The sequence below is a fragment of the Prionailurus viverrinus genome, unplaced genomic scaffold (assembly GCF_022837055.1).
Source record: "Prionailurus viverrinus isolate Anna unplaced genomic scaffold, UM_Priviv_1.0 scaffold_35, whole genome shotgun sequence".
In the NCBI taxonomy this organism is placed as follows: domain Eukaryota; kingdom Metazoa; phylum Chordata; class Mammalia; order Carnivora; family Felidae; genus Prionailurus; species Prionailurus viverrinus.
This window is the reverse complement of record NW_025927605.1, coordinates 4,047,612-4,060,356: the sequence shown is the minus strand read 5'-3', so window position 1 is coordinate 4,060,356 and position 12,745 is coordinate 4,047,612. Positions and strand designations below refer to the sequence as shown.

The 12,745-nt window shown below is 39.6% G+C and overlaps 1 protein-coding gene across 1 annotated transcript; it reads right to left on the bottom strand.

Moving 5' to 3' along the window:
• Positions 1-7,284: 7,284 nt before the first annotated feature.
• On the bottom strand, positions 7,285-12,107 carry KRT27 (keratin 27). The gene is made up of 8 exons (XM_047845763.1): positions 11,694-12,107; positions 10,729-10,811; positions 10,211-10,367; positions 9,778-9,939; positions 9,567-9,692; positions 7,987-8,204; positions 7,543-7,592; positions 7,285-7,427 (listed from the first exon to the last, which is right to left on the bottom strand). Exons 1-8 carry the CDS (start codon positions 12,105-12,107, stop codon positions 7,285-7,287), a joined length of 1,353 nt encoding a protein of 450 aa, XP_047701719.1.
• Positions 12,108-12,745: the final 638 nt, after the last annotated feature.

The window sequence follows — 12,745 nt, the reverse complement described above, 5'->3', positions numbered from 1 at the left end:
GGCAATAATATAGCGGAGCGACCCTTTCTCAGCGAGGAGCGAAGCAAAAGTACACCATCCATAGCCGGGATCTCCATTGGCCTTTTATAGGAGTCTGTAGGTCATTTCAGTCTTGACTGTTTCAAGCTGTAATAAAATATTACTTGCTCCCTAATTGTTGTTTTTCATAATTGGGTGATTTTTAATAGGGTCCAGTCTGTAGGTAGAAAAGTGCCCCCAGGATATCTTGGTCTATGAAAAAGGTACCAGGTCGAGTAATACTAAATCATAGTTTCAAAGGTCAAAATTAAATATGAGTACCCATATCTTTTTTTTTTTTTTTTACTTCTGGAGGAGAGTCTAGTGTTTTTTTTCCCCCTTAGACAATAAAGAATTAATAATTCACATGAGAAATGTCTACGGCTTTTGTCCTGAGAATGTTTATGGAGTATTTCTATTATTCATGCTTTACTGGACATTTCCTTTCTTATTAATAGGAGGTACTCACAGTATACAGTGATCTGTTGATAGTCAAGTTTTTTTTTAATTGATTTTTTAAGTTGAAAACTGAAATAATAGAAATCCTGCCATGCTTTTTGAGCCTCCGACTTTGGTTCAGGTCATGATCTCATGGTCTGTGGGTTCGAGCTCCGTGTCGGGCTCTGTGCTGACAGCTCAGAGCCTGGAGCCTGCTTCAGATTCTGTATCTCCCTCTCTCTCTGACCCTCCCCCGTTCATGCTCTGTCTCTCTCTGTCTCAAAAATAAATAAACATTAAAAAAAAAAAGAATTATTTTGAGAACTGAACTTCCTATGGATGAATACAGAGTAAAATATTTGAAGGAGAGGTGTGTTTTCATCCCTACCTAGAAAACCAATTATTATCGTACTCGAGATGGAAAATTAGTTGTCATAGGTAAGGAGCCTCTTCATTCTCTTCCTTTAATGCCCATGGGAAGTTATCCCATATGGTTGTGCTTCATTTCCCCTCAAGGAAAATGAAAATACTAACACTGAATGTTGAGCAGTTCTGATAATTAATGACTATAAAGCAGTCTGAAGGGCACAAACATTTTGTAGATGTTAATTATTTAAATTATTATAATAAAACGAACATGTCAGACAGGGTCAGGTGTCTATAACTTATAATGCTACAAATTGGCTACTGATTATGGGTTTAGATCGTTTAGAAACAGTAATTTTTTCTGAATGATATTTTTTTTAATGTTTATTTTTGAGAGAGAGAGAGCATGCATACGAGCGTGAGTGGGGGAGGGGCAGAGAGAAAGGGAGAGAGAGAGAATTCCAAGCAGGGTCCCTGCCAGCAACATAGAGCCCAACACAGGCTTTGGGTTCATGAACTGTGAGATCATTACGTGAGCCGAAATCAAGAGTTAGATATTTGACCAACCCAGGAGCCCCCTGGATGAGATTTTTCAATGCTGTGCATATCAGATACTTTGAAAAACACCCAAGATTATTGCTCCTAAAAGATACAGAATATCTGGCAGGCCAGAACACATGGATTTTTTTGACCAAAATATTTTAAGATAATATAAAACTGTAACTCAGCCCATTGCTACAGGTTTAGAACAATGTGTGATAGGAGGTGCAGCTGGTATTCAGAGACTTGTTTTTGATTTTTTTGTGACCTGGTAACCATTTTAATCTTTTGCCCAAATGTCCCATGAATAAAACAAGAGAAACAGAGTATGGGGTCAGTGTAATAGTTTATAAGCCTTTAGTGTCTTGGATAAGAGGTATTGTGAGGCCACAAAGTATTATTAACATAATCTACTTATCTCTAGATATCTTATAAATACGAATTAACTTGTAATCTTTTGTAGAACAAGTTAGGCATATATTATTAGAACCATTTTGGGGATGAGTTGGCTGTGAAGCTAAGTGCCAACACAGATCACAAAGCAGGACTGGAATGTATGATGCTTAACTCCTGAAAACACTGTCATCTGTTTGCTCATCAGGGAAAATCTCTTGACTTACTTTTTTTTTTTTTAATGTTTATTCATTTTTGAGAGAGAGAGAGAGAGACAGAGCATGAGCAGGGAAGGGGAAGAAAGAGAGGAAGACACAGAATCCGAAGCAGGCTCCAGGCTCTGAGCTGTCAGCACAGAGCCCGACATGGGGCTCGAACCCACAAACCGTGAGATCATGACCTGAGCCAAAGTTGGATGTTTAACCGACTGAGCTACCCAGGTGCACCTTGACTTTTCTTAATCATAGATTTCCTCTACACGAATACACTTTTGCTACAAAAGTTTAGGTATGCTTTAGTCCTTTCCAGAAGTGGGGGGGTAGACTTAACAAATTCTGTAGGCCATTTCTATCCATACATTTCTTCCTCAAGAGTGTTATTGTATTCATGGCAAGAAACACATACCATTACCCTTTCTTGAGATTCTGTTAGGCCTTAGAACTTTCATTATATAATGTGCATATTCTAGGTACTCGAAAATAATTGCATTAAATTAAACTTTAAGTTATGCAGTATAGATGTCTGCTTACCTCAAGATAAAGACGTTCATCACTTTATCTTACTCTAATGATCCTATGCTAATTTTGCCCCTGATAAATTTAGTGTTTAGTTTCAAACATGCTTCAATATCTTTTGATGTGGTTCAAAATTTACATTCTACATTTCTGTTATCCAAGTTGGAACAGTATTTTTCTCGAACATGAATGACGTTTGTTTTATAGTGATAATAGTTTTTTGGAGAATCAGTTTCTTTTTAAAATTTTTTAAATTTTCTATTTTTTAGAGGGAGAGAAAGTGGGGGAGGGGCAGAGAGAGAGAGAGAGAGAGAGAACCACAAGCAGGCTCCATGCACAGCACAAAGTCCAACTCCCAACGTGGGGCTTGATCCCACGATGACCCTGGGATCATTACCTGAGCTGAAATTAAGAGTCCGATGCTCAACCCTACTGTGCCACCTAGGTATCCCAAGAATCAGATTCTGGTGTGTTAATTCTTCCCACAGAATGGCTTCCCTGGTTTTGATAGTCCCACTCTGCTCTGAGGTGAACATTGGACCTGAGGAATGAGATCAGACACTATCTGAAGCCACTCTGCAGGGTCCCTTACCTCCTTGTAAAGGACTCTGATGATGGCTTAATCTTTGTCTGTTTGGAGTTAGAATGCATTTAGATTTTTCCTCCCTTCCTTCAGTAGAAGGAAGGATTCCTTGTGGAATCCTGAGGTTCTCAATACTATGGTATTATGTTAGAGTGAAGCACACAGACTCTGAGCCAGACTGCTTGGATTAGCATTCCAGCAATTCCAGTTATTAGCTGTGTGACCTTGAGAAAGCCAGCCACTCTCTGCCTTAGTTTCCTTATGTATAAAAAGAGCATAATTAACAGTACCTATCTTATAGGGTTTTTTTGAGAATAAAATGAGGCTTAGAATAGAGTTTAAAGTGCTGGGTATCACTATTACTGATTCTTTCCTGGAAGTTATGTAAAAAAGTCCTGCTTATACTTTGGTTTTGTTACCTTTTATTTTGGTATCACTTTTAAGAAATCATTTCCAAGACCAATGTCAAGGAACTTTCTCCTATGTCTGTGGCCATATCACCGTGAACACGCCCAATCTCGTCTCCTATGTTTTGTTTGAGGATTTTGATGGTTTTAGGTCTTAAGTTTAGGTCTTTAATCCATTCCGAGTTGATTTTTGTGTATAGTATGGGATAGGGGCCACTTTCACATGGGCCTCTTTTTACATGTGATATTCAGTTTTCCCAACACCATTTTTTTTAACATGTTTTTAAAGCTTTATTTTATTTTTGAGAGAGACAGAAACAGCATGAGTAGGGGAGGAGCAGAGAGAGAGGGAGACAGAGAATCCTAAGCAGGCTCCGCACTGCCGCACGGAGCCTGATGTGGGGCTTAAACTCACAAACTGTGAGATCATGACCTGAACCGAAACAAAGAGTTGGACACTTAAGCGACTGAGCCACCCAGGTGCCCCCCCAACACCATTTGTTGAAGAGTCTACCCTTTCCCCATTATGTATCCTTGTCCCCTTTGTCAAAGATAAGTTGACCATATATATGTGGATATATTTCTGGGATCTCTACTCTTTTTATTGTGGTAAAATACACAGAACATAAAATTATCACCTTACCCGTTTTTAAGCATACAATTCAGTGGTATTGAATACATTCATAATATTGTGCAACCGCCATCCATCTTTATAACTGTTTTCATTTTGTAAAACTTAAATATACCCATTAAACAATAACTCCCCATTCTCTTCTCCCCCAACCCCTAGCAATCACCATTCTATTTTTTCTCCCTATGAATTCCACTACTCTAGTACCTTATATAAGTGGAATCATCCAGTATTTGTTTTTTTGTGACTGAATTATTTTACTTAACATAAAGACTTCCAAATTTCATCCATATAGAAGCATGTGTCAGGACTGCCTTCCTTTCAAAGGCTGAATATATTCCATTGTATGTTTATACCACATTTTGCTTATTCATTCATCATTGATGGTTACTTGGGTTGCTTCTACATTTTTAGTTATTATGAATGATGCTGCTCTTAACATGGATGTACAACTATCTCTTCAAGATCCTGCAATCAATTCTTTTGGGTATTTACCCAGAAGTGGAATTGTTGGATCGTATAGTGATTCTATTTTTAACTTTTTGAGAAAATGTCATACTGTTTTCCATAGTGGCTATACCAGTTTGCATTCCTATGAATAGTGCTCAAGGATTCTAATTTCTCCACATTTTTATGTCTGCCATACTGTTTTATTTATTGTAGCTTTGTAATATATTTTGAAATCAGGAAGTGTGATTTGTCTTCTCTCAAAATTGCTTTAGCCATTAAGGTTCTTTTGTGTATCTATATGAATTTTAGGACTGCTTTTTCTGTTTATGATAAAAAATGCCATTGGGATTTTGATAGGGATTGCATTAAATCTGTAGATTGCTTTGGTAGTATGGCCATTTAAACATTATTAATTCTTCCAGTTCATGAGCATGGGATGTCTTTCAATTATTTGTGGGTGCTTTAATTTCTTTAATCAATGTTTTGTAGTTTTCTGTGTATAAGTCTCTCATCTCCAGAGTTAAGTTTTTTTCTAAGTATTTTATTCTTTTTGATGCTACTATAAATGGAATTGTCTTCTTAATTTTCTTTTTTTTTTTTTTAAGTTTTACTCATTTTTGAGAGGCAGAGAGAGACAGAGCATGAGCAGGGAAGGGGCAGAGAGAGGGAGACACAGAATCTGAAGCAGGCTCCAGGCTCTGAGCTGTCAGCACAGAGCCCGATGCGGGGCTCGAACTCATGAACTGTGAGATCATGACCTGAGCTGAAGTTGGACACTCAACCGACTGAGCCACCCAGGCGCCCCTTAATTTTCTTTTTTGAAAAATTTATTATTAAGTGTATAAAAATGTAACTGATTTTTTATGTTGATTTTGTATCCTGCCACTTTGCTGAATTTATTCGTTAGTTATAACAGTTTTTTTGGTGAAGTCTGTAGGGTTTTATGTATATAAGAGCATGTCATCTGCAAACAGAGACAATTTTACTTCTTCTCTTCCAATTTAGGTACCTTTTATTTCTTTTTCTTGCCTAATTGCTCTGGCTAGGAATTCCAGTATTGAATAAAAGTGGCAAGAATGAATATTATTGTTTTATTCCTGACATGGAGGAGAAGCTTTCAGTTTATTTTCACCATTGACTATGTTATTACCTGTGGTATTGTCAAATATGGCCTTTTTATTATGTTGACTTACATTCCTTCTGTACCTAATTTGTTGAGCATTTTTATTACGAAAAGGTGTTGAGTTTTGTCAAATTCTTTTTCTGTATCTTTTGAGATGATCACATGATTTTTACCCTTCCTTCTGTTAATGTGGTGTATCATTCATTAATTTGTTTATGCTGAACCATTCTTGCATCCCAGGGATAAATCCCATTTGATCATGGTGTATGATTCTTTTAATGTGCTGTTGAATTTGTTTTGCTAGAATTTTGTTGAAGATTTTTGCATCTAAGTTCATCAGGGATATTGGCCTATAATTTTCTTTTCTTGTAGCATCTTTGTCTGGTTTTGGTATAAGAGTAATGCTGGCCTTTTGTAAAGTGAGTTTGGAAGTGTTTTCTCCTTCTCAGTTTCTCTCTCTCTCTCTCTCTCTCGCTCTCTCTCTCTCTCTGGTTGGTCTAGTAAAGATTTGTCCATTTAATTTTTTCAGAACACCAACTCTCAGTCTTCTTGATCTTATCTGTTTCTTTTCTAGTTTCCATTTCATTTATTTCTGTTCTAATTTTTATTATTTCCTTCCTTCTGCTAACTTTAGGCTTAATTTCTCCTTCTTTTTCTAGTTCTTTGATGTGTAAAGTTAGATTGTTTATTTGTGAACTTTCTTCTTTCTTGATATGGGTGGTTATCCCAGAAAGTTCCCTCTAAGTACTGCTTCTGCTGCATCCCATAGGTTTTGGTATATTATATTTTCATGTCCATTTGTCTCAAGATTTTTTTTTTAATTTTCCTTTCAATTTCTTCTTTAACCCATTTGTTGTTCAGAAATGTCTTAGTTAGTTTCTAAATATTTCTGAATTTTCCAATTGTCCTTCTGTTATTGATTTCTAGTTTCATACTCTGTGGCCAGAAAAGACACCTGATACAGTTTCAGTCCTCTTCAGTTTGTTAAGACGTGTTTTGTGGCCAAACATTGTGTTGCAGAATTCCACTCTTGCCCTGTCTAGTTCCTGCATCTCTCTCTTTTCCATTCTACCTTCAAATATCACCATTTACAGTTTGTTGTTGTTGTTGTTATTTTAAGGATGTATTTGGCTCTTCAATTTCTTATTTCCACTCTATGAGCAAGTTGCACTCAGGGATTAGATTTTATACACTTTTGTTCTCATTGCCAGCACTTAGCAAGTGTGCATAACAAGTGTTTATAGATGGAAGGGGAAAGATTTAAAATTTTACAGAGATGTGAAAAAGACTCCAACCAGTTTGCCTGTTAAACTTACTCCTAACTTGTGAAGGCCACTGAATTAAACAGAAGAAATTAAAAATAAGATTCAGTTCCCATCTGGGGTATGTTTAAAATGCAAAGATTGGCCACAACCAGTGAAGATGTCTTGCAACAAGAAGAGTTTTTATTGAAACACCACCAGAGAGAAATCCAAAGAAATGCTACAATTCTAAAAATAGGTTCTTAAGTCACTGGAAGAAAAGCAGAAAAATAAGAGGGCTTTCACTTAGGAACCTAGCTTCAGGTTGGTATTTTAATTTAGGGGCTCTTCTTTGGGGGTTCAGGAAGGCACCCTCTGTTCACTCTTTATATTGTTGGCTTTGGTGGATTTCTCTTCCACAGTGTGAACTCTGGATGAGAGAACTTTGCCACGAGGATCTATTTCTTCAACAATCGTTTTAACCATGGTGGTTTTAGATGAGTCTAAAATGACACATAAGAATTGTTAGAATTTATCAAATTCATAAAGGGGAAATAATTAACTCATAATTTGAAACACACAAGTAAATACCGGATGCTTAACACAGCTTTTGTTTACCTTTTGTTTGATTTCCTGGTCCTCCATAGCCTTTTGATTTAACACAAGAGCTGTAAAAATAAGAGAGCTTGTATTAATTATTTCACTCTGTTTTGCTGAGGAAATTGTAAAACAAGGATTTAAGATGGGAGATCTCTGGGGACGCATGGGGGGCTCAGTCTGTTAAGCGTGATTCTTGATTTCAGCTCAGGTCATGATTTCAGTGTTCATGAGTTTGAGCCCTTCATGGGGCGCCACAGTGGCAGTGTAGAGCGTGCTTGAATTCTCTCTCTGACCCTTCCCTGCTTGTGCTCTTAAAAAAAAGATGGGAGATATCTGGATTCTAAATAACACTAGAAGGAGTTTATGGACACATGATATGGGTCATAAATACTTTATCCCTGATTTCAAAAAAAATTCAATAACCTTAAGATAAAATGTTTTCTCAATGGAAGTGGTACTTACCCATCCTCTCCATCTATCAGGCGGCAGTAAGTCTCAATTTCCTTTTCTAGGTGGACCTTGATGTCGAGCAGCTGCTCGTACTCCAGTTTCTGGCCCTCCGTCTCGGTTCGGACCTGGTGCAGCTGTTCCTCCAGGGCCCCGATCTGAGCCTGGATCTGGGCGAGCTGCGTGCAGTAGTTCCCTTCGGTCTCGGTCAGGGAGCACTCCAGGGAGTGTTTCTGAGGATCAGTAAGACACAGTTCAGTAGAAAATGTCACAATGTTGTTTTAGAATCAGGCAGAGCACTTAAGAGACATTTAAAAGAGTTATCCTTACATAATGCAAATGACCATATTTACCCCAAAGAGTCCCCCTTGTTCAATATTAATCGTCATACTGTTGTTGTGTTTGAGAATGACACAGTTGGTGGTGAATGCCACTCATGTCCAGGAGTGTTAGCAAAGATAAACTTGTTTCTTCATAGGGCACAGTGTAAAGATCCCTCTACCCCACCAATATAGCCTGTGCTTGTGGAGTCTGGCACAATTTGCCACATTCCCCAGGAAAAAAGTTCTCAGACAATTAGCTGCCTTGTTTCTAATCATGTAACAGCTTCCTCTCAGGGAGATTGTATCTCTTCTATTAAAAGACAATCCCCTAGTGAAATGCATAAACTTTCCAGAAGTAAAATGACCCAAAGGAAAGAATGACCTTTTAAATCTTTGAATGGTTTGACTCATTAGGTTGTGAATCCAAATGGGTTTATGTAGGGTCTCTCCTAAAGAGGGATGCCTGCCATAGTTTTACATGGGATGAAAGTAAGAGTGTCTTACTCTTTCATCTGCAAGAATTTTTTGCAAAGTCCCAATTTCATATACATTCATACCCTCCTTTGTGGATCAACTCTAAAGGTTTGTTTACTCGCCATAGTGGAAAAAGTATAGAGGTGGGAGCTAGGAAATCTGGAGAGAAAGTTCTGGTTCCTTCATATTCAACTGTGGGACTCTGGGAAGAGTCTTTGAATCTTAGATTGTTCTTTTGGAAATAATGACATGAATTATAAAGTCTGCCCTGCCCAAGCCCTAGGGTTATTGTGGATTCATGTGGGGGAAAGTGCTGGGCCTTAATGAAAAGGTTACTATTATTATCATGACTGTTGAGCTTTATAGGCAACCTTCCCGCCTCTGCCTTGCTTCTTGTTTATGCCACCTAAGATGGAACTTGTAAGTACTCTTAATTAAGTGGCCGAAAGGAATGCTAGATGAGGAAGCTAGGAGAGGTGAAAAGGTATTTTTGCACTCCATGGAGAATGCTTTTTGATCTTTTGCCTTAGGAGGGAAGACTCAGGGTAAAAACGCTTTTCTTTTACGGGCACCTCAAAAGAATTGTACTTGCTAATTTCTAATGTTTCATAATTATGAGCATCTAGGTATACTTTCCAGGCAAAGAGGGGTTCTGCTGGGCAAAATGCAAAGGTGTCTTATTTCAAAGCACGGTCATTAACGGATAAAAACAAAACTAAGTAATATCACGTGGAAGAAGCACTCTTCTGATTTTTACCTCAATTTCTGAAACAAATCTTTTTTGTACTTTTTACTGACCATTGCTAAGAGGGACTGAAGTTCAATCTCCAGAGTCTGAAGAGTACGTTTCATTTCCGTAAGCTCATTCCGAGCTGAGGTGGTGGCACCAGCGTCGTCGGAAATCTGCTGCTGCAGCGAAGCGCTCTGCAAGGTTGGGGAGCATGTTAGGGTACAGCTTGCCTTGCATCAGCGCTCAGGGCCCGGCAAGCGCGCCCCCACGGGGTTTCACCTTCTCGTTGAACCAGGCCTCCGCGTCCCTGCGGTTCTGCTCGGCCAGGTCTTCGTACTCGGCCCGCATGTTGTTCAGCAGGACCGTGAGGTCCACCCCGGGCGCCGCGTTCATCTCCACGTTCACGTTCCCGCCCGCCGCGCACTGCAGGGCCTTCATTTCCTAAAAGAAAGGTAACCATGTTAGGAGCTATTTTCAAAGGAACTAGACAAGACAGGATGCAGAAGATTAGAAGTGTTTTGTTTTGCTTTGTTTAAAAAAGTTTGTTTCTTTGGGGGCGGATGAATAGGAACATTTCAAATAGTCTAAACCATAGGGAGAAATTGACAAATTCCTTTTGGAATATTGACGTCAGACATCAGACTCGTCATCTGAAATGTATTTTTCAATTTTGGGAGCGAGGCGGATTGTGGAATCGGGGGAGAGCACCTACCTCCTCGTGATTCTTCTTGAGGTAAGCCAGCTCCTCGCTCAGAGTTTCCAGCTGGATCTCTAGGTCCGTTCTGCACAGAGTCAGCTCATCCAGGACCCTGCGCAAACCGCTGACGTCCGCGTCAACGCTCTGGTGAAGGGCCTGTTCGTTTTCAAACCTTAGGAAATAGTAGACACCTGCATTACCTTAGTCCCATCACTTTTTAGGTCATCATAAAACCCCAACCGTGCTTTGAGGTCGAACTGTTAAAATCTACTCAAAACTTCCGTTAGACCGCCCATAATGCAATGAACAAATTTCTTTGAAGCAAGAGAATAGGGACACTCGAAAATCTTTCATATGATCTTAACATTCAATTGTGTCAGTTCCTAAATTTCCCATTCAGCTGGTCATTCTTATATGCATTTGATTTAAAACAAGCAAAATCAAACAAGTTAGGTGACCTCCAATAGCCTAAATTAAAGGGGTGGGGGGAATGTTGAGCTAACCTTCTTTGGTTTCTCTTCAGCTCTACTTACTTTAGCCTGAAGTCATCAGCCGTTAGTCTTGCGTTATCGTTTTGCAGGATAATATTGGCATTACTGGTAGTTACAGAAATTATCTGATAAATGGAGAGTTAGTTAAGAGTGAGGAAATAATCTAAAAATGTCACATTCCCTTGAAATAAAGTCACCTATGAAATTATAGTAATCTTTCTGGCCTTCTGTCTCTAATAATAAGATGATTCTTTTGGAAACTTATAAATAAATAGCAGGAAACATTGGGCAGTTTTTGATATTTTCATATCACAAAAAGCATAAACGTGCATACCTCATACCAGGTATGGGTGAGCCATGTTCGAAGATTAGAATTTTAATATAAATTATTATTTTTTTTTTTTTTAATTTTTTTTTCAACGTTTATTTATTTTTGGGACAGAGAGAGACAGAGCATGAACGGGGGAGGGGCAGAGAGAGAGGGAGACACAGAATCGGAAACAGGCTCCAGGCTCTGAGCCATCAGCCCAGAGCCTGACGCGGGGCTCGAACTCACGGACCGCGAGATCGTGACCTGGCTGAAGTCGGACGCCCAACCGACTGCGCCACCCAGGCGCCCCAATATAAATTATTTTTAATATTGGGGTGCCTGGGTGGCTCAGTCGGTTGGACTTCCAACTTCAGTTCAGGTCATGATCTCATGGCTCGTGAGTCAAGCCCCGTGTTGGGCTCTGTGCTGACAGCTCAGAGCCTGGAGCCTGGTTCAGATTCTGTGTCACCCTCTCTTTCTGCCCCTCTCCTGCTCACACTGTGACTCTCTCTCTCTCTCAAAAATAAACATTAACAAATTTTTAATAAATTATTTTTAATATTAATACTGAACTTCTGAAAATTAGAAGCTGAGAGCAAAGCCCTGCTGTGTGTAACAGCATACACGTTTGTGGGTGCTTGTGTGGCTAAATACTCTCTGGGGTATTAACTAACCCTCACAACATTGTGTTTCTTACCTGGTTCCTGAGGTCATCAATTATTGGGAAGTATCTGCTGTAATCATGATCAAGACCACGACAGGAACCAGGCCCAAATTTCTCATACCAGCCCTTGATCTTCTGCTCCAGGTCAGCGTTGGCCTCCTCCAGGGCACGCACATTCTCCAGGTAGGAGGCCAGCCGGTCGTTGAGGTTCTGCATGGTCACCTTCTCGTTGCCCGACAGGAGGCCGTGTTCGTTCCCCATGAAGGCAGTACAAGAGGCCGTCCCCGCTCCGAGCCCTCCGCCATAGCCTCCTGCAGGTGAGCTGCCCCCAAAAGCGCAAGAGAAGCCACTTCCAATGCCTGGCACACCACATGCATTTCCAGCCCCAAAACCCACTCCCCCGCTAGAGCCAAGCCGTCTGGATGCAGCAGAAAAGCGCACAGACATGATGTCCAGGCTAGAGAGCTTGTTCCTGGGGTGAAGCTTCGATGGCAAATGTTCTGCTCAAACAGTTGAGCTTGTCTTTATATACACATTATCAGGGTGTTTCTTGATGAACTTTGCTACTCATAGCAAAATGGTGTTTGCCAGCTCATCCTGAATTATTCATAATTGGGTGATTTTTTTTTTTTAATGAACACCTTTACCCTACTGTGTCCATTTCTGTAGGTGGATAGTTACCTTGGGGTTGTTATCTCCAAAATGGGACAGGGAGGAGTATTATCAAGATTATTATAGTGATGCATTTCAAATTTAGTATGAGCAATCCTTCCTGTCCTCCAGGTTTCAGGACTATACAACTCCTTTAAGAATAAAAAAGTGTGATAGACAAATTTCTCTTTCCCATGCTCAAACCAACAACATCATATATTTTTCCGGCATGTGAGGCATCACAGTCATGGTTTTCAGTGGATAAGATGATCTTTCTTTCAGATGTATTGAAAATAATTTCAAGATCATGAGCTCATGGTACCAGAGGAAGGAGGCCAGGTCTTAAATGAAAATTGGGGAATTAAACGGACTCTTATTTGGCAACAGAAAGTCTTCCTTGATCCTTATCCCTCCTGAGTTACCATTTCATTTTT

Bases quoted from the DNA above. Each gene is read 5' to 3' on its own strand.
- KRT27 (XM_047845763.1), bottom strand. From the start codon at position 12,107: ATGTCTGTGCGCTTTTCTGCTGCATCCAGACGGCTTGGCTCTAGCGGG. The intron at 10,812-11,693 runs GTAAGAAACACA...TCCATTTATCAG, and splicing joins TTGATGACCTCAGGAACCAG to ATAATTTCTGTAACTACCAG. The intron at 9,693-9,777 runs GTGAAACCCCGT...CCAACCTTGCAG, and splicing joins AGGCCTGGTTCAACGAGAAG to AGCGCTTCGCTGCAGCAGCA.